The sequence below is a fragment of the Sprattus sprattus genome (genome assembly GCF_963457725.1).
Source record: "Sprattus sprattus genome assembly, chromosome: 5".
NCBI lineage: Eukaryota > Metazoa > Chordata > Actinopteri > Clupeiformes > Clupeidae > Sprattus > Sprattus sprattus.
In genome coordinates this window covers 27262812-27284958 of record NC_137924.1, presented here as the reverse complement: position 1 = coordinate 27284958, position 22147 = coordinate 27262812, and the positions used below count along the sequence as shown (strand labels likewise).

The 22147-nt window shown below is 44.3% G+C and overlaps 1 protein-coding gene across 1 annotated transcript in view; it reads right to left on the bottom strand.

The window, feature by feature from the left end:
* Positions 1-714: 714 nt before the first annotated feature.
* LOC308366103 (protein mono-ADP-ribosyltransferase PARP4-like) overlaps positions 715-22147 on the bottom strand; it is a gene marked incomplete at its 5' end in the record, with an annotated part of 30161 nt that continues 8728 nt past the window's right edge. Inside the window, 24 exon segments of the mRNA XM_080839739.1 lie at positions 715-974; positions 1148-1287; positions 1675-1777; positions 1964-2018; positions 3049-5105; positions 6238-6366; positions 6676-6771; positions 7648-7728; positions 8066-8146; positions 9086-9256; positions 9690-9789; positions 10079-10266; positions 10690-10760; positions 10901-11120; positions 11979-12116; positions 12491-12572; positions 12752-12789; positions 12926-13090; positions 13538-13624; positions 14418-14549; positions 14748-14890; positions 18047-18194; positions 18441-18624; positions 19109-19207. Of these exon segments, the coding sequence (XP_080695865.1) occupies positions 783-974; positions 1148-1287; positions 1675-1777; positions 1964-2018; positions 3049-5105; positions 6238-6366; positions 6676-6771; positions 7648-7728; positions 8066-8146; positions 9086-9256; positions 9690-9789; positions 10079-10266; positions 10690-10760; positions 10901-11120; positions 11979-12116; positions 12491-12572; positions 12752-12789; positions 12926-13090; positions 13538-13624; positions 14418-14549; positions 14748-14890; positions 18047-18194; positions 18441-18624; positions 19109-19207 (4900 nt within the window). The 3' untranslated portion in view covers positions 715-782.

The following is a 22147-nucleotide window of genomic DNA, read 5'->3' as shown; positions in this document are numbered from 1 at the left end:
AAATGCCTTCTAATAAAAACAATGTGGACCTGATACCTTTGTTATGCTTTTATTCAGACTTCAGCATTATCTTCAGCATTATCTATCAAGGTAGAATAGCATTACAGTATCGTGGTTTGGACAAAACGGTTGGCTAAGAATTGAATACTAATGTGATCATGATGAAATTACAAGTGGGCTTGTAGATATACCGTATGTATGGATTCACACAGTAGTGTCAGTAAAGCATTTGTTTTAAAAATAAACATAGCAATTTTGAAGGCATTATCAGAAATGTTATTCAACTAAAACCAAAAAGACAGCAGGCCAGTATGGGGGGCAGGACAGGGCAGGCAGGGTGTGGTCTGTGTCTAGCAGGCCAGTATGAGAGACAGGGTGGGGTCTGTGTCTAGCAGGCCAGTATGAGAGGCAGGGTGGGGAGGGCGGGGTGGGGTCTGTGTCTAGCAGGCCAGTATGAGAGGCAGGGTGGGGTCTGTGTCTAGCAGGCCAGTATGAGAGGCAGGGTGAGGTCTGTGTCTAGCAGGCCAGTATGAGAGGCAGGGTGGGGTCTGTGCCTAGCAGGCCAGTATGAGAGGCAGGGTGGGGAGGGCGGGGTGGGGTCTGTGCCTATCAGACCAGTATGAGAGGTGTCTAGCAGGCCAGTATGAGAGGCAGGGTGGGGTCTGTGCCTAGCAGACCAGTATGAGAGGTGTCTAGCAGGCCAGTATGAGAGGCAGGGTGGGGTCTGTGTCTAGCAGGCCAGTATAAGAGGCAGGGTGGGGAGGGAAGGGTGGGGTCTGTGTCTAGCAGGCCGGTATGAGCCGGCTCCTCTTCAGCAGGGGGGTTAGGGGGGAGAGGGGGTGCGGGCGGTCAAAGCCCAGGAGCTGTCGGGTGGACGACTCCCAGTCGCGGCCGAACTCCAGCCGGCTGCACACACACGGGTACTGCCTGTCTGCCCAGCACACCCAGTCCACCGCTCGCTTCAGGGCCTCCCACTCTGGGCAGCTGTTGGCAACATGCAACAAAATGCACACAGAGATATATGTACAGTAAGAGCTGGAATTAAAAGAAATATGTACTGCAATTGTTGCTGTCTCTCTCTCTTTCTCTCTCTCTCTCTCACACACACACACACACACACACACACACACACACACACACACACACACACACACCTGTGTTGAGGAGGTTCTCTGAGGCGGAACAGTGACTGCAGAAGCTCTCCCTTGACCAGCTTCTTCACTCGCACCAGCTGCAGGATCAGCAGGGTGGACACCAGCCTCAGGATGTCAGCGTGGGCCTTGGGTCCTGAGAGAGAATCAACAAACACGTACATAAACACACATTTAAATCACTGCTTTCATTCGGACCCATGGGGTCAAAGGCAATAAAACAAGACCTAAATAAAGGACTTGCATGCAAATAAAGAGGTTTAAATGGGACACTATGCACCTATACAGTTGAAAAATGAATAATTTATAAGAGTAAACAAAAAAGAGTCTTCTCCATATTTGTGGCCAAGCTATTATAGTTGAGAAGGAGCAAAACTTCAAGCCGCCCCCATCTGAAGTGTAATGATTGTTATGTGGACATTTCTTGTTTTTTTAACCGGTTGCAAAACATCATTGAAACCTTAAATATGACTTGAAATGTCCTGTGTAGTGTGTGCACAACAGAGATACTGTATGCTCTCACCCAGAGAAGCGATGCCCTTGTCTTTCAGGAAAACTCCAGCAAAGAAGTTCAAATCCACACTGAGGAGAGATCCCACTGCCTCAGTGCACTCCCAGTATCCCTCCTAACGAGGCAGTAGAGAAGTAAGGAAGAAGGCGGCAAACGATTACACAAAACATTTCAGAATAGTGTCATTAATTGATGACAACCAAAATATAAAGAGGTATCCATTTCATATTGAATCATAGGTACGTATACTATCTGTTTGCATTCTAACTGATGGATGATTTTTGAATAGCAGGCATCTTACTGGGCTCTGAAGACATGCCAGTCTCTCCCAAGTCTTTCCCAAGCCGTCGCCCTTCCTGCAATGGAGAACTAATCAGTTTTACAGACTCCAGAGTGTACACACATGTTTTACAGACTCCTGAGTATGCTCACATGTTTTACAGACTCCTGAGTGTGCTCACATGTTTTACAGACTCCTGAGTATGCTCACATGTTTTACAGACTCCTGAGTATGCTCACATGTTTTACAGACTCCAGAGTGTACACACATGTTTTACAGACTCCTGAGTGTGCTCACATGTTTTACAGACTCCAGAGTGTACACACATATTTTACAGACTCCTGAGTATGCTCACATGTTTTACAGACTCCAGAGTGTACACACATGTTTTACAGACTCCTGAGTGTGCTCACATGTTTTACAGACTCCTGAGTGTGCTCACATGTTTTACAGACTCCTGAGTATGCTCTCATGTTTTACAGACTCCTGAGTGTGCTCACGTGTTTTACAGACTACTGAGTATGCTCTCATATTTTACACACTCCTGAGTATGCTCTCATATTTTACAGACTTCAGAGTGTGCATACATGTTTTACAGACTCCTGAGTATGCTCTCATGTTTTACAGACTCCTGAGTGTGCTCACATGTTTTACAGACTACTGAGTATGCTCTCATATTTTACACACTCCTGAGTATGCTCTCATATTTTACAGACTCCAGAGTGTGCATACATGTTTTACAGACTACTGAGTATGCTCTCATATTTTACACACTCCTGAGTATGCTCTCATATTTTACACACTCCTGAGTATGCTCTCATATTTTACAGACTCCTGAGTGAGCTCTCATGTTTTACAGACTCCTGAGTATGCTCTCATGTTTTACAGACTCCTGAGTATGCTCTCATGTTTTACAGACTCCTTCATGTTTTACAGACTCCTGAGTGTGCTCACATGTTTTAAGTGTTCACACACCCAAAACACATCATGCTGTCACAAAAGTATCCAGTGCAAAGCCTCTCTGATTTTTAAGCATGCAAAGATAAAGACTAGAGATATTACAGAAAATCAAATGTATTAAAGGAAATGTATAATTATTCCTTTACCATGGCATCCCCATATTCACCGAAAATCTTTTCGTTCTCTTCTCATGATCGATGGCATGATGACTCATGCTGAGAGGTGTGGCGTCTGCTGCCATGGGCCGGCGGATTTTCTGCACAGGTTTTTTTCTGAGTTTCTGTGCAACAGCAGGAGTGGCAGCCACATAGACAAGGGGAGGAGAAGAAGGAGGAGGAGAAGGGGCAGAGATGATATCTGAGGGAGCAGAGAGACAGTCCAAAGAAGACTTTTCTGTGAAACCTGCATAGTCACACTCCTGAGGAGAAGCAGCAGAGAGGTGCAGAGAGGTTTGAGAACGAGGAGGAGGAGGAGCAGCAGGTGTGGAGGAGGTTGACTGACGGAGAGCACCCACCAGATGACGACGCTGTGCTCCACTGCCCCTGGACATTTGTCCTGATCCTGGTGCAACAGCACGAGTAACAGACCCATAGACAACGGGAGGAGGACTAGGAAGAGAAGGAGCAGAGATGATATCTGACGGAGAGGAGAGACAGTCCAAAGAAGATATTTCTGAGAAACTTGAAGAGCCAGTAGGAGGCACCCAGGGGGAGCCCATAGCAGGAGTAGAGAGGTGCTGTGAGGATTGAGGAGGAGGAGGAGGAGGAGGAGGAGCAGAGAGGTGCAAACTGGATCGAGGAGGAGGAGGAGGCATGAAGTTGCTTGAAAAACCCTGAAAAAGTCCATGCTGCTCAGAGGAGTGGAGTGTGCCTTGCTGCTGCATGAGAAAAGACTGGGCAGAAGAAGTAGAAGGAGCTCCCAAGCTGAAACCATGGTGGCGCTGAGCACCAAACAAGACAGGAGAGGGAGGGTCTGGGGTAGGACCAGAGAAGATCGGAGAAGGAGCAGGAGCAGAATCAGAGGCGGAAGCTCCAAAGCTGAAACCCTGAAGGCCCTGAGAGGTTTGAGGAGGAGGAGGAGCAGAGAGGTGCAAAGAGGTTTGAGTTGGAGGAGGTGGAGGAGCAGGCATGGAGTGGCTTGAAAAAGCCCGAAAAAGTCCATGCTGCCGCTGCTGCTGCTGGAGTGTGCGTTTGTGTTGCATGAGAAAAGGATGGGCAGGAGCTCCAAAGACAGGAGCAGAGGTAAAAGCAGAAGCACCGGTAGCATGGGGAAGAGCACTGGATATGGGAAGAGCAAGAGCAAGGTCAGTGGCACGGGCAAGAGTAGGAGCACGGTCAAGAGAAGTAGCTCCACCTTCAAAGCTGAAACCATGAGAGTGCTGAGCCTCAAACAAGACAGGAGGGGAATGGGCTGGGGTAGGACCAGAGAAGATCGGAGAAGGAGCAGGAGCATGGCCAAAAACACAGGTAGCATGGGCAAGAGCACTGGATTGGGCAAGAGCAAGGTCAGGAGCATGGGCAAGAGTAGGAGCACGGCCAAGAAAGCCCTGCCATTGGCTTCCTTGTAATTCTCGGGGACCAGGGGCAGGAGAAGGAGCTGCACCCCAATAACCTAAACCACTAGAGCGCCGAGCACCAAACAAGACATGAGGGAGCGGGGCTGAGGTATGACCAGAGAGAATCGGAGAAGGAGGAGCACCACCAGGAGCAGGAGCAGGAGCAGGAGCAGAACCAATGATAGGGAGAGTATGGGACAGAGTACGGGGAGAGGCATGGCCAATGACGAGGGGAGGGAAAGGGGAACAGAGAGGGACAAGAGTAGGATGCGGGGCAACAGTAGGGGCAGGGGTAACAGTAGAAGCAGGGGCAAGAGTAGAAGCAGGGGCAAGAGTAGGAGAAGGGGCAAGAGTAGGGGCTGAATTTGCTACAAGACTTTTAGACCCCAGTCTTAATGTTATTCCTCGGAGACCAGGGCCAAACTTCCCGACGAAGGACTCCTGGAGGAGAGATGCGTCTGCAGGAGCACGCCTATCAAGACTTTGGTCTTCCAGAGCGAACATTGGAGAAAGATCCAAGAGATCAGACACTTCTTCACTTTCTACGCAGGGGTCACCTAGGAACTCAAAGATGGAGTCCAAAAGTGAGTCGTCGTCTGGTGAACACTCTGAAAGGGCCATAGAATGGTAGTTACATTCATCCAAGGCCTGTAAAACAAGAGAGGGGAGATTTGATTCCCTGTAGGACTGTTTTTATACTGACTATTCAATGGTTTGAAAAACTGTAGATAACTGTGACAGCAGACTGCTCCAGACATTGAGGAATTTCAATTGAATATGATTTTTATTTAAATTTCAAATTCATTTTAAAATGTAAATAATTCTCACACAATTTCAGGTAAAGTTACTGTTAATCATAATGAATTTAATTCAGGTCAGATTCATTGGAATTATGTTATTATTGACTGACCCTTTTTTCTAAGGAACGTGAACCAATATGAGGGGATGTTAGGAAGTAAGCGGGAGATGAACTTCCTGTCTAGAGAATCATAAAGACAGTGCATCACTGTAGCACCAGTAAACTTAAACACTTCCACACCAATGCGTTTTAGTTTGAAAAAGCATCACTTTCGCTACATTTTGGCCCAGGGTCCATCCAGGGTTTTGTTTAAGCGGGTAAATACTAACACTTTCGAAAACGATGACGAAGACCCCCAAGTTCGCTTTCTGACCGGGTCTTGTCAATTACAACCTGCCTTTCCCTGATTCGTCACCTTTACTGGAATTAGTTTTTCTGTTTGTATGCGTGTGAATATGGACAGAGATTATTTCTGATATGGAGCAAAAACGCTCATTTGGTCAAAGATCATTTTCGTTCTAAAATGTATTAGTGTGAACGTAGCCTTACTGCCCAATTACCAGAGGAATTGCCAACCTAAAGTGGAAACCTAGAAATCTCGTTTGGCTTTTAATTCATTTTAATGAAACAATAACTATATTATCCTCTCTTCTGCTGAAGATTGTTATGTGTTCGTTATGTGTTCTCCTGATACATTCAGGAGCTTTAAAAAAAATTCTGTCTATTTTCACTCATAGCAGTCTTTGACGACGCAACTAGAACATCAACACAAAAAACTAAATAACATGTCACAGCACAACTACAACGTCAACACCAAACTAACATGTCAATGTCAGGCCGAAGTAAGGGATTGAACGCGGGCCACTGGATTGCTGAACCAGTGTGTAGCAAGCTAAGCAAAGGTAGGACCCAAGTGAAGACCTTAATGTGTTTAGGAGCTTTTAAAATATTTCTGTCCATTTAAACTCCCACCACATCTACCTCGTATGTCTCTTTGTGCTCCCCTCTCTCCTCTTCATCTTCCCAACCAATATATGGTAACAGGTCAACTTCCTCTTCTGCAATCAGTTTGGGGATGTCTGTGAACCCCTCATCAGGCTTTGTGGCATCCTAGAATGAGGGAGGGACGTGAAATACTTCACTTGGGGCTCACAGTTTTTAAACATGTCGACAATAATAGAATTACACATAAAAATAACAAATATTTGCTGTTGTTGCTGACATGAAATAACATATTATTTGCACATTACGACAATATTATTATGTGTAGACTATATTATTATAATTATTATTTTTTTAGTTCACTTATTAGCATACTGTACTGAATTGTCTGCCTAGGGGGCTTTTATCAATAACCTCAGATGAAGTTTTGACCTTCTACCCCTTGACCTTTCTCAGTGAGGTTAAGAGTATACATACCCTCTCCTCAATGGCCACAAAGCTGGTGAACTGGGAGAGGATGGAGAACTCTTTGCTGAGCTCAACGATGTAGGACTTCATCTGGGCTTTCTTTCCCTACAAGAGTAAGAACACAGACCAGCCCTCAGCAGAGAATTATCATAACACAGCACGATGGAACACGACTAGAACATCAACACAGCACCATGGAACACAACCAGAACGTCAACACCAAAACAACATGTCACAACACAAACAGATCACCAAAATAACGCATATTTATCCAATGAATGTTACGTTCATGTGGTAGACGGTAAACAATACTACATTTAACCCATTGAAGCTAAAATTATCCTACATGTAGAATTGGACAGAGAAACAATAATTAGAATAGAAACAAATTGTATCAAATAAATACTTAATTTAGCACATCTAATGTATCCTATAAATACTTCATTTAGCACATAAATATCCCATTTATCCATTAATTCTTTATGTATTCTTTAGTTGCTGTACTAGTGAATTGTGTAGTGCTGTGTTGTGTAGTTTTCCATTTCAGCTGCACAGAAGTTACTCATTGAACAGGACACACGTGCACACGTGTGACAGATAGACAGACAGACAGACAGACAGACAGACAGACAGACAGACAGACAGACAGACAGACAGACAGACAGACAGACAGACGGTCCGACCGACCGACCGACCGACCGACCGACAGACGGACGGACGGACGGACGGACGGACGGACGGACGGACAGACAGACAGACAGACAGACAGACAGACAGACAGACAGACAGACAGACAGACAGACAGACAGACAGACAGACAGACAGACAGGCCGACCGACAGACAGACAGACAGACAGACAGACAGACAGACAGAGAGACAGATAGACAGACAGACAGACAGACACACACACACACACACACACACACACACAGACACACAGACATACAGACAGAGACAGAGACATAGACACACTGACGCACCTCATGTTCAGCTTCATCCATGTGAAGAATACCATCCTCATAATCTCTAATAACTGCTCTTGCTGTGAGCTTGTGAAGGAGCTAGAGTCCAACACACACACACACATACACACACACACAAACACAAACACACAGATAATTAATAGAAACTAAATGTATACATCTGAAACTTATCACACCAGCTTAAACCGTTGAAAAAGCTAACATTAATCTAACTTCATGTTTTAGAGCAGGTTATCTACAAGACATCTAACAGACTCCTTCTACAGAGATTCAGATGGACCGAAGACCTCTAACAGACTCCTTCTACATATCTTCAGTTGGACCCAAGACCTCTAACAGACTCCTTTTACAGAGCTTCAGTTGGTCCCAGGTTCTGTAATGTTCTAGATAAGCAATAATCCGTAGGTGTTCATACCGTGCCCTTACTCTTCTGCAGTTCTGTGGTGGACACCATGGTCTTAATCTCTTTCCCACACAGGTCTCCATAGAGAGCAGCCTGCAGAGGTGAGAGGCATGGAAGACCAAAGGCATTAACGTATCAAACATGGAGCAGCTATCCTCAGAATGAATCAGAACATGTAGTCATATTATACAGACAGGCAGAGAGAGAGAGAGATAGAGAGAGCGAGAAAGAAAGAAAGAGAGTGAGAGAGTGTCCTTCACTTTGAAAAGTAGAGAGTAAACACACACATACTCGTACACTAACACTGGCACCCCCTCGCTCTATACCCACATTACTCTACTTGTGTGCAGTGGGGTACGAAGCCCAGGGACGTGCACAGGAATTTTGAAGGGCAGTTGCTCTGTCATGGAACAAAGGGGCAACACATTCTTTTTTTGTAACAGCCGCTGCCATCTGATCGCAAATTTTGCCAATATCATTTTAAACTCTCACTAACCGCCGCTTCCACGCCCCCGCCATCAGCAGACATGTAGCTTAGTTTTCCTACCAAAACATTAGCATGTGATAATGGGCTGGTTGTCTGGTAGGCAAACTAGCCATCTGATTATTTAGGCTAAACGTGGCAAACCGAACCTCGATTTATGAAGGTTTTGATTATTTTCATAAAACATGATGATGATTGTTCATTTGTTATACATTTCTACAACTTAAAACTCACCTTTTCTGACAACGTTAAAGCAGTTTTTTCATGGACACATAAGAAAACAACTGTGACCGTCTCTTAAGGGCGAAAATGCAGGCTCCGGTGCCGGTCGCGTGCAGTAACAGAGTTAACAGAGGAGGGCGCATGCCCCCCTCCCCTACTGACTTTCTCTCTCTTTGCCCATAGGCTTATCGATTGGTTGTGAAGAAGGCTACTTTATGACATGCTTTCTCTTGTTACTCTACCTGTGTGCAGTGGGGTATGAAGCCTTTCTCTCGTTACTCTACCTGTGTGCAGTGGGGTATGAAGCCTTTCTCTCGTTACTCTACCTGTGTGCAGTGGGGTACGAAGCCGTAGACCAAGGTGTGGCAGTTGCTGAAGAGGGCGTGGAGCTGCGCAGGGGCCTGAACAGGAGGGGGCGCTGTTGGGTTAAACTGCTGCCACTTCACCGCCACTGAGCTGCAGCCTGGAGACGTCAACCGCCTCACCTGTGACTCCACCTGCCAGATGACACAACAGCACTGCAGTGACACAGCTGACCTGACCTGCACCTTTAAGCACACTTGTCTCTCAAAGCCACCTTTGTACCAGGAGGCAATTTGCTTTTTGGCTCAAAGCTCCAGCATTGTGCTTTTGGTGTGTTGGACTAAAGACTTAGGGCCTCGTTCTCGAACATTTTCACAAATTTCTTCTGAAATGTTTTTTACGGACTTCGGAAACAAATGAAGTGTTCTGAACTGTGCTCCCCGGAAGAGGTTCATTAAATTGAAATCGCACCTGTATTTGCATACATACACGCCCCAACAGCTCCGCTTAGGAAACTTTCAATGCCAAATTAAATCAGAAGAGTTCAGAAGAAATTCCTTCTTAAATTCTTCTCAACTGCGTTCGAGAATGAGGCCCTTTGTTAGTCCGCGCAGAGACAAAGCTTACCTTCTCTGACCATGTGTGTCGGGTCTTTGTGTCAAAGAACTCGTAGGCTCCCCCGCCTGCCTGGGCTAGAGCTCGCAGCATATGCCTGTTAGCAGTTTTACTGCGGAAACAAACACACCAAACAGGTACACACACACACACACACACACACACACACACACACACACACACACACACACACACACACACACACACACACACACACACACACACACACACACACACACAAACATAGATGAACACATGCAAACACCACACACACACACACACACACACATAAACACACACACACACACACACACACACACACACACACACACAAATGTTTAAATGATGTTCATTCAAGACCCCAGTAGCTGGTCGTCCAGGCGCAGTGTTGGAGAGCTCACCTGAGGCCACAGGTGAAGAGGCGCGTGTGGGCGGCGTTGCTGCGGGCCAGCTGCAGGGTGAGGGCGGGGTTGTGCACGTGGCCGTCAGACAGCAGCACCAGGCTCCTGGTGCCTCGGGAGGGTGGCAGCAGACTGAGGCTGCGCAGAGGCCTCCACAGCTCAGTGCTGCCCCCCACTGGTACGGAAATCTAATGACAAGAGCAGCAGGACACAAACATGCTGATACACACACACATACACAACAGAAGGTGCCCACTTTACAAACTAAATTAAGAGCTCACAAAGGCATCTCTTTGATGTTGATGTTAAGTGTTGCTAAGATGGTGGCTATGGTGCCGCTGATGTGTTATAATGCATAGCCTTGGTTGCTGGGTATGATAACTTGCATGTGGCATTAAGGGGTTTGCCACTGTGGGAAGTCCCCAACCAATAGCACAGGGAATAATTTAGCTGTGTAACTGAAACTACCGTTTATCCATTTTTGAGACGTTGCTGATGGTGTAACACAGCTGGTAAATGTCAAAATATGTCATACCAGTCCAACCACTTAAACAAACTGTTATTTCATTTCAACTCTGAAAGACATCGGAATACACAGAGTCAAGGCCCACCCTGATGAACTTCTTAGCTGTTTCAAGCGCATCCCCAAGAACTTTGGAGAAGATGAAGGCATCCCTTTGATCTGCAAAAAGTTTTTCAAATCAATCGGCTTTAAAAAAATGACTATTCAGTGCAATTGAAGCATATTTCTCAAAAATGTCTCCAAAAAGTCTTCCTGTGTTGTAATAATTGTGGCTTGCTTCAGTGATCATCAGTACCCACCTGTACCAAATAACACAATGTTGATCTTGATTTTTGTGTCCAGTTTGCTGAGGAGCTGCAGGGCGATCTGACGGGCGTTCAGCAGGGCCTCACCCCGCATCGACTCGGAGGAGTCCAGCAGGAGCACCACCTCCTCCACCCGGCAGCCAGACCCAGGGCTGGACTCCTCACCCGCCCCTCTGGTGGTCTCAAAGTCTGGGTAAAACACCAGCATACAGGCCTAGGGAGAGAGGTGCAGTCTGGGTAAAACACCAGCATATAGGCCTGGGGAGAGAGGGGCAGTCTGGGTAAAACACCAGCATATAGGCCTGGGGAGAGAGGGGCAGTCTGGGTAAAACACCAGCATACAGGCCTAGGGAGAGAGGTGCAGTCTGGGTAAAACACCAGCATACAGGCCTAGGGAGTGTGTGTGTGTGTGTGTCTGTGTCTGTGTCTCTGTGTGTGTGTGTGTGTGTGTGTGTGTGTGTGTGTGTGTGTGTGTGTGTGTGTGTGTGTGTGAGGAACCCATTTTTGCCAAAACAAAGATAATAGAGGGATAGTATAAAAACTTCAAGGAAGGGGCAAGTTGAGTAAAGTGAATTTAAACTACTTATCCACAAACACACATTTGTGTTTGACATTAAATGTGGAATAAGACAACATAAACCTATGAAAAGAATCAAGGGGAAGAAATGTAAAGTTCTTAAGTGAACATCTGAAATGCAGGGGCAAGGAGTTAGGCACTGTGTCAGGGTGTTTAAGGACTGTGTGCATGTGTGGGTTTGACCTGGCTGTCTTTGTCAGGGTGTTTAAGGACTGTGAGCTTGTGTGGGTGTGACCTGGCTGTCTTTGTCAGGGTTTTTAAGGACTGTGTGTTTGTGTGGGTCTGACCTGGCTGTCCTAGTCTGGGTGTTTAAGTACTGTGTGCTTGTGTGGGTCTGACCTGGCTTTCTTTGTCAGGGTGTTTAAGTACTGTAAGCTTGTGTGGGTCTGATCTGGTGGTCTTTGTCAGGGTGTTTAAGTACTGTGTGTTTGTGTGGGTCTGACCTGGCGGTCTCTGTCAGGGTGTTTAAGTACTGTGAGCGTGTGCAGGTCTGACCTGGCTGTCCTTGTCTGGGTGGTTCTCCACCCACATCCGGGGCATGTGCATCTCAGACAGGGTGATGTAGAGGTGGAACCCGTCCGATCCCAGCATCTCCCCCGGCAACGTGCCAACCACCGCCTTGCAGTCAGTCCTCTGCCGCACAGGAGAGAACACGGTGATCAACTCTCACTCAGTCAACACCACAACGCCTTCCCCATTTTATCAACAGGTGCAACAAGACATGGGTCCATCAACAAACACATCCGACTGGAGACGAGTTCAAAAAGTACGGGTCCGTGAACAATCTATGTAACTTCTGTAAGAGCGAGTTAAGTGTTATTTAGAGGAGAGCACATTATAAGAAAGATAAGGAGAGGTAGAGGGAGGAAGAGGAAGTGCAAGATAGGAGAGGAGGTGCAGAGGCAGGTCTTCAAGACCTTCTTAAAGGTAGAGATGTACTGGAGTGAGAGAGTGGGAAAGATATGGCTCACTGTATTGATTGCGTAGGATGATATAGGGCCATATACCTTGGTCTGAATGCGGTGAGTATCACAGCGCAGACTAGTGATCTCATAAGGCATCTCAATGGACAAACTGAGGGTAAACTCCCTATGGGGAACCAGTGAGGAGATGCACATTTAATTATACAACAGCACAATATAAACTAATTATTATTAAGATATTGATGACAAATTACAATACATGAGAACGAAGAATGAATATGATTAGGATAAATAACTCCACTGGAATGTTAAGTAAATAAATGTGAACCAGATGGAGACCCTTACCCATTGAGTTCACTCACACACAACTTTTCCACTGTATCCTGTCAAACAAATGCAGTTTAATTTCATTACAATCTCAAATCATCTGAGGGAACTTAAACAAATAATGCACAAAGGCTGACCATTGAATAGAGCAAACACGGATGACAGCTGCCACTCAAAGGATTCCTCTCCTACCTGTGTCCTCTCATTGAGTGCAGAACTCTGTTGCCAGGGCGCCACGCTACCAGGCAACTGGAAGAAGATGGAGTCGGCCTTCACCAGCAGCTCAGATATAAAAGTGACCTTGATGAGGACGGTGGCCCCGGGAGGAAGGTTCCCCACACTGATGGTGAATACGTCCTAAAGGGGCGCACAGTTAGGACATCATCAAAAATAGCCGATTACACTGACAGAAATCAAGTGTTATAACTTATCCAAACTGTCTAGTGTCCAAATCTCCTAACTTCAACATCAGCTAAATATTATTATACTCTACGTAGGGAGCTGTTTCTTCAACATCATGCTGTCACTATAACTTTGATTATTTTGGAACACTTCCAGGTGAATTGAAATCATATGACACAGTTTTGAACTGGGTTTCGTCCTGTCAAAAGGGAGTTTTTCCTTGCCACCGTCCCTTTGACAAATGCTTTAGGGAAGTTCAGGCCTTGGGCTCTAAAAAGTGCCATGAGTCAAATAAAATGTATTATTGATTCTATATAAACAAATAAAATTGAACACTACATATCTGAGCAATGTCTATGTGGATGAGTGCTTATGGTAGATATCATGTGTTTGATCACGTACAGGTGCGTCCTGATCCATCAGGTAAGCCCCGTGGCCCTTCGCTATGGCCTGTTTGTACTCTTTACGAGCCTGCTCCTTCTCCTTCACCTGAGGGACACACACACCACAACACATGGGTGAACCTGAGGAACGGAGACGCCACCAGAACCATGTCAGCTACACTGGGAGAGAAGTGCCCTCTGTGTGGGCAATGCTGGAATGCACAAGGTGCTGGGTTTTTCCCAACAACAATTTGTCATTTAATGCCACTTAAAGCGAGAGAAACCAACTGCAAACACCCACGCACGCACGCACGCACGCACACACACATCCTTCAGCCGCTCTGCCCCTCACCTCTGGAACTCCCTCCCCCCTGACATCAGGAACATTGACCCTTACTCAATCACTCTTTTTAAAAAACAAATCAAAACGCACCTGTTTAAGCAGGCCTATAACCTGTAAAGTTGTTGCTGTATAATGTATAATTCAATGTATTTTTTCAATGTATTTTTTATAATTCAATGTATTTTAATTTTTTCAATGTTGTAAGGCGACCTTGGGTCTCTTGAAAGGCGCCCTATAAATAAAATGTATTATTATTATTATTATCCTCATTTAGCTTAAAGACGTCATTATAGTCACTACAAAACCTACCCAGACACCTCAAACACAAACAGACACGCACACACACTCACACGCAATCGTACACGCACACAAACAGACAAACACCCTCCTTTAGCTTACAGATGTAATTATGGTCACTGAGGCCCTGACAGATTACGTCCTATATGAGAAACTACACCTCCCCAATCACATGCTTCCTATTGAAGAAGGCCTATGAGTTACTTTACCTCCCCATCACATGCTTCCTATTGATGAAGGCCTATATGAGTTACTATACCTCCCCAATCACATGCTTCCCATTGATAAAGGCCTCAAAGCCGCACACAGCTGCAGACTCCTCCAAGGGGAACACATACTTGGCCTCGATGGGAACGGTGTTTGGGTTGGAGTACGTCTGGAAGATGATGACCTATGGGAGATGGGAGAACAACAAACAGAGGCAATAGGGGACTAGCACTTACTAGGGAATAACAAAGCAATCCAGTTCAGTGATTACAGTCACGGTGTCTGAGGGGCAGAGAATGGAAAAGACTTGTCTGCTGATATTGATAATGATCTGATCATGTCTGTTGAAATAAAATTTGCAGATGTGAGCCCTATACCGCACCTGAGATAGAAGGTCCACCAGCTTGCACTTCACATGGACAGCCTCCAGGGGGAGCATCTGGCCAACGCTGTCCAGGAGACCAGCAGTCACGCTATCCAGGGGGTTCTTGACGTCCTCGAACCCCCCACTGTCTTCACTGGCCACTAGAGACATGTACAGAGTGCTTTCAGTGCATTGTGGATGGTAACACTGCTTATCTCTGTTAAAACAACCTTATTACATTGTACTAACACTGTTTAGTACAATGTAATACAAAATCTATCATTGTGAAACAGCCCATTAAAGGCACCCAGTGCAACTTTATATAAACATTCAATGAAAAGTAAACATTCAATTTCTAGTCTTTTTACACGTAGTAAGTTTCAATAACTCCATACCATTACGTATCGACATTCAAGGAGCAAAGATGAGACGTCATTGTGTGGTGAGAACTGATAGAAAATCGTAAACAACAACAATCGCCAGTGGGGAGAGGCCATTTTTCCATTGACTGGAATCCTGCTTTATTTATTGTAGGTTACAAAAAATAAAGAAAATGGCGGCGATTGTTGTTCTCACCACACAACGACGTCTTATCTTTGCTCCTTGAATGTCGATATGTAATCGTATGGAGTTATTGAAACTTGCTACGTGTAAAAAAGACTAGAAATTGAATGTTTATTTTTAAGCCTCGAAAAGTTGCACTGGGTGCCTTTAAAATGCTGTGGTATACCCTAACCCTAACATCAACCACAATCTGACTAGGCCTTATGCACACTGGCTGCGTTGATTGTGTGATGCACCTCTGTTATCTGTTGATTTTCATCTCGCGCCTGGTTAACAGGTTAGAGCACACTGCCTACGTGAGACGCACGTCTCAAAAACCAATGAAAAAACAGGTTACTTTGCAGACTGTTTACATGCCAAAAATGCTAAAACACGCTAAAGGAAATGGAAAAACCAGATAAGCAGAACAGGTCCTATGTAAAACCTTACACTCTGTTTTGTGTACTCCATATTACATACCCTTTTCGCCCACGTACAGTTTATAAATACTACTTCATCTGCTGTACTGCTTTCATGTCATAAATAATATGATGTCCCTCTCATGTAGGTTATAACATCACTTAATATGTAATTATTAAGCCAGTGGTTCTCAACCGGGGGTCCGCGTACCCCTGGGGGTACGTGAAGGTAGTCCAGGGGGTACTTGAGATTTTTAAAAAGATATATTTAAAATAAGCCTCCATTCAAAAATCATTTAAAAATACTTATTATACGGCTCTTCAGAATGTTCCAAAATGTACGTTGATTTGTATGGGCCATATGTGGGTTAAATGTCTGCGTTCGCAGGTTTGTAATTCCTAGATATTAACTGCTGCGGAAAGTTTATCACCGCTGTCATTGGCAACGGGTTTTTTGCTTCTAATTCACCTTGCATATCATTCTGCAAGTAACGTAGTTAACGTAGTTAACGTAACGGAAGGTCATTGAAACTTGAAGTCAGAAGGTCGATTGCTCAGCATTTGCTTGCAGAACTATTTTTTTCTTAGCGGAAATCACGAAATGGCAACAAACTCATTCAAAAGAGGTATTCTGGAAGAATGTCTTCTATCGTTTTGGCAAGTAACTGTATAATAAGCGCGATTTTTTTCGCAAAAACATGGGAGCTGAACACACACAACTGCTGCAGCACACAGAAGTGCGTTGGCTCTCTCGAGGGAGAATACTCAAACGGCTGTTGGAATTACGATCTGAAGTACAGACCTTTCTGAGAGCCTCTGCACAGGGGGATTTTACCTGCTTTGGTGCAGATGGATGATTTTCTCTCTAGTGAGGATGTGGACAGAGCTCCAGTCCAGTTGGTCATCGTGGGACATTAGACCAATTTGATTACATTTTTTAATTTTCAATTTCCTACTTTCCTGACATGGAGGAGAAATCTACACAGCTGGATTGGGTGAAAAACCCATTTCTCTTGTCCGAAGCATGTGGAAGCTCTGTCACTAATCAGGAAACACTCATGGAAGTGTCATCTGACCGTGGACTCCAGATGAAGTTTGCCACATCCACACTCACACAGTTTTGGATGTGTGTGAAGCAGGAGCACCCTGACCTGGGAGAGAAAGCTTTGGAGCAGCTACTACCCTTTGCCTCCACATATTTATGTGAGGCCTCCTCCTCTGCAATGACTGTGATCAAAACAAAGCAGAGAAACAGACTGTGCCTGGAGAAGAGCTTGATCACAGCAGTTGCCTCCTTGCCACCAAGACTGACAAAGATTTTCAGCGAAGCACAAGCACAAGTTTCTTACTAAAATGTAATTGCAAACGCACTCAGTTCAATACAACAATATTCAATGTTCAATCTTCAGTGCTGACAGTTTAATAAATCAGACAATGATGGCATAGCGCTGTGTATAACATTTTTTTCAATCAAAAATGCTTTGCGCTGGTTAGGGGGTACTTGGCTGAAAAAATATTTCACAGGGGGTACAATACTGAAAAAAGGTTGAGAACCACTGTATTAAGCAATATAGCACGAGTGGGAGTTAACATTTCAACACGAAGTTATTGATTAAAAATGGTTTATTTCGCCAGTGTTTCTCCACAACAAAAAATAGTTCCATTGTCAACGTCTTGGTTTGGAATTTTAAGAATTTTGAATTTATCGTTATCATCAACGCAAATGTTTTCATCGCGGAGTGATTTACTATTAGCTGTGAAAAGTCCTGTAACTTTTCGTATGTTGACGAATAACCTATAGCATGGAATGTCTTTCGTCCAATCAGAAACAGCAAAATTACGTGATAGAACCCAATTGTTTTATAATATGTAATAACACATATTTACATCTCATTTCACCAAATTCAAAGTATATGACAACATTACTCATAACAACATTGTTCTCATCAATTCATTGAATACATAGTACATAGCACATAACACTTAATATCATCTGGGTCCAGTCCATGTTTTTCAATCTGCAGACTTTATGAGTTGTTGTGGCGGGGCCAAGTAAAGAGATTGGTGTGTTTGTGGGACTGTCTGTGTGTGTGTGTGTGTGTGTGTGTGTGTGTGTGTGTGTGTGTGTGTGTGTGTGTGTGTGTGTGTGTGTGTGTGTGTGTGTGTGTGTGTGGTGTGTGTGTGTGTGTGTGTGTGTGGTGTGTGTGTGTGTGTGTGTGTGTGTGTGTGTGTGTGTGTGTGTGTGTGTGTGTGTGTGTGTGTGTGTGTGTGTGTGTGTGCGCGCGTGTGTGCGCGCGCGCACGCGCGTGTGAGTGTGCGTGTGTGTATCTGTGTAAGAGATCAGTGGATACTCACAGATGTCAGAGGTCCCTGCTTGGGGGATGTTTTCCACAGAGGTGTCGACAGACGGCTGGAAGTCCTTGACCTGGTCGTCTGGCAGTGTGTACTGGACCACATACTGCAGCCTCACCTGCTCAGGTCTGTACACCACATACTCATCGTCCTGGAAACCATAAGAGGACAGGCGCTCACAGCCTGGGAGGGACAGTCATCACAGCGTGACAATAACACCATAATGAGTACAACATTTAGTGTATTACACAAAAAAAATATATGTCCAGAAAAAGTGTACATTTATTCATTAAGTTATTATGTATAAAGAAAGTGTTAATATATTGTAAAATGCTGTCGTTAAAGAGTTTAAATCTTAAACATGTGTATTGTAGGCCACCCCAATAAGAGTGAGCACCTCAAACTCAGAGTGCTGTCTGAGGGTGCTCTGGGCCCCGAGCACGCTGTCGTAGCCCTCGGGGGCGCAGGTCAGGTTTGGGTCCCTCTTCTGGAGCTCTCGGCAGCGTCCCAGGGCCACCTCACACACCAGCAGCAGGCGTGAGCCGGCGGTCTCCCCGGGCCTGGAGTACTTCACGCTGGTGCTGAGCAGGAACAGGGAGTGGAGAGATGGAGCGGTTAGCCTGAGTGGTTCTGTGTCCACACTGACTGGAGGGTCAGACTTACACTGATCTTTAAAGGTACAGTCTACAAGTCTGACCAAAGGTTGTTGATATCTGAGGTCTACAGCCAAACAAATTACACCCCTCTCTTCCATGCCCCTGAAGCAACGTGCTGATTGGCTGGAGTGTTAATGGCTCACTATGATTGTTTCCAATTGGCAGAGCCAGGACTGTAAAAACTACTGAGACCAATGAACAGTAAATACTGAGTCGAAGTGATACTGATACATTTACATGGGCACATAATAACACATACTCAACTTCTCTGTCATCTTATAAGGTGTAAGGGAACAACAAAGAGCCAAAAACAGATTCAGATGCAAACCGATTGGATTCTGTGCAGATTACAACATTTACTCCATTTAAGTTGTTTATGTTTACTCCTGAAATGCCCAAACCCACCGACCTGAAAGAGTCGCTGAAGTAGATGCCCCCTCCGAGGAATCCCACATCTGTGCGCTCCACTCCATGACACTCCACACCAACCCGGGGCAGCAGAAGACCTCTGGAGGGACAGACATTAGGATTAGGATGAGTAGTTATACTGATAATGACATGGACACTAGCGTAAGGATGAGTAGTTATACTAAACATGACATGGACACTAGCGTTAGGATGAGTACTTACAGTGCCACTTGAAAGTATGTAAACCCCTTGAGCACTTATGACTTTTCTGTTGTTTAACCATGATTTTTAATTTTTTCATCTCCGATTTTCCATAGATGAAATGTCAATTTTATGTTTATCAATTGCATTTAATTGTTTAGAGGGAATTGTTTGAGTAGCCAAAAAACTACATGAAACATGGAATTAGTGTATGTGCAAAAGTAAGTGAACCCCCAGCTGCATTGGTAAAGTCAAGCAGGTAACAGATTCGGTAAAACATACTTGGGTGCTTAAATGTACATGCGTCTACAATCAGACGAAAATTTAATAGACATGACCAGTGTTGGGAAAGTTACTGAAAATTAGTACTTAGTTACAGTTACTAGTTACTTCTTTTAAAGGTAATTGAATTACTTCCCAGTTACTGTATATCAAAAGTAATTAGTTACTAGGGAAAGTAACTTTTAAGTTACTTTTATATCTGCGTTTAATATAATGAATATGAACAGTACTGAACAGTCAAACCCAATAAACATATATATTTTTTACCTAATTATTTTAAACAACAGGGCAACATGCCTTCAAATCAAGCAGTAGTACAAAAGTCCCTTTTAACACTTAACTTAACACAAAATAACTGTCTCAGTCATTTAACAGTGTTTTTTTTTTTTTACTACATTAGGCCCAATGTAGTTAAAGTGATTGGCTTACAGTATTAAACCATATTAAAAAGTAGGGGGATACAAAATAATCAATTACTGGTTCAGTTCACAAAATACCCTGAAACACCCACACAGTATTCACAATATGCTTAATATATAATTAGAATAATATCTTTCTAATACATCCTAATCGCTGGCAATCCCCACCCTGATCAAGGTAGGAACTGTTTAAATTCCTACTGGTCCCGGTGGTGCTTCTTTCGCCGTTGCCCCGACAGCCAAGATGACTGAGGACACGAACACCCTTTACAGTTGGTAATAGATTCCACGCGTTTTCTGGTAAAACAATAAATGTTGGAAACCACTATCGGTGTCCTAGCCTTCTTTCCATATGTATGCGCGATTGTATACAAGTGCAATGAATGTGTGTTAGCGGCCGTGGAGAATGGGAGAAATAATTGCGGTTGTATATCCGTGTGTGAGTGCGTGCGTGATTGTATGCAAGTGCAATGTGTGTGTGTGTGTGTGTGTGTGTTAGCAGTCCTGGAAAATGGGAGAAACAGTTGCGTATGTACAGCCTTGTACGTGTCTTTGTGTGTGTGTGCATGCGTGCGTGATTGTATGCAGGTGCAATGTGTGTGTGTGTTTGTGTGTGTAAGCGGTCGTGGATCTGGGTAGCAGAGTGTCTTTCATGTGCGGTCGCATTGGTCCTGTGACGTCAGATCAGAAGAAGCTAAAGTAGGTCTATCTTGTCTTCTTGTCTGCAAGTGTTCATTTTCCACAAAAGATAGTAACGCGGGTAACAAACTAATTTAGATTTCAGTAACTGTAACTGCGTTACTCGATTTAAACAAATACTTAGTTACATGCTCGTTACCGCTAAAAGTAGTGGAATTACAGTAACGCGTTACTTAGTAACGCGTTACTCCCAACACTGGACATGACATTCATGGTCGGGTTGCTAGAAGGAAGCCTCTGCTCTCAAAAAAGAACAAAGCTGCCCGCTTCAACTTTGCCAGAGAGCACTCGGACAAATCGGCGCCTTCTGGATGTCCATTCTCTGGACAGATGAGTCCAAAATAGAATTATTTGATTAATATCCAAACCGCTTTGTTTGGAGACAAGACAACAATTTTCGTCTAATTTAAGACGCATGTACATTTACCCCAGATGCTGCCAGAGAGGTCCGCAACTCTTTAGAGGTGATGTGTGGGTTGGCTTTTACCTGATTTATTATTCTTCTGGTACTTCTTGGTGATGGTCTTGATGTATGGAGAGAGATATGTCTCAAAAGTATTCGTAAATGCAATGTTTCACGATTTACAAATGTGTTTTGCAATCCACAAAAACAAAATTCTTACTCGTGATTTGTAAGTTGGCATTTACATAAATGTGCTATGATTTGTACACATAGATGTCCATTCGTAAATGTATCGTTTGTCATTTCTTAAAATACTTTTAAGAGTGTGCATTTCTCATGGTCTGTCATTTGTAAATCTACAATTCGCATGTGTAGTGTGAAGGGACTGGTTAGTTGCAATAATTCCAATTTATTTATACCTAGTATAAATATATTACTTTTATTGGCATTTAAACATTTCTTGGTGAGGGCTCTTTGTTCATACCTGGGGATGGAGGTGAGAACTCCCTTCCCCCCAGGTTGAGACAAAGGTGTCTGCAGCCATGGCCTATTTTGAATACATGGTAACACCCCTTAAACATTATGTATATAAGAGCCTTTCTCACTAGAGATAGATTAGATAAGCTAAGGTGAAACACTGTGAGTGAGTGTGTGACTTCAAGCCTCTGTCTCAAGATGGTAGGCCACCATCGTTCAAGAATAAACCTGAAACATGACTGACAAATCCATGACTGAGTCTTCCAATATATGGTAGTAAATTAAATACCATCAAGTGTTAGATCTGCATTTGTGGATCGCCCAATACACGCTTCCTATGACGTAATTTTGAGACAAATTTTTCGGTTTTGGAACATGGCTTTCTGATCCACAAATACCAGCCTCCCCCCCTCCTCCTTTTCGACAGTATATATTAAGCATATAGGCCTATTCAGTGAAGCAACAGCTTGTTTCCCCGCTCACGTTTCTATGCGAGAGCACCTCATCTGTCATCATGAGAGTAAAAAACAAGTAACTATAAAATCAAATAAATACTGAT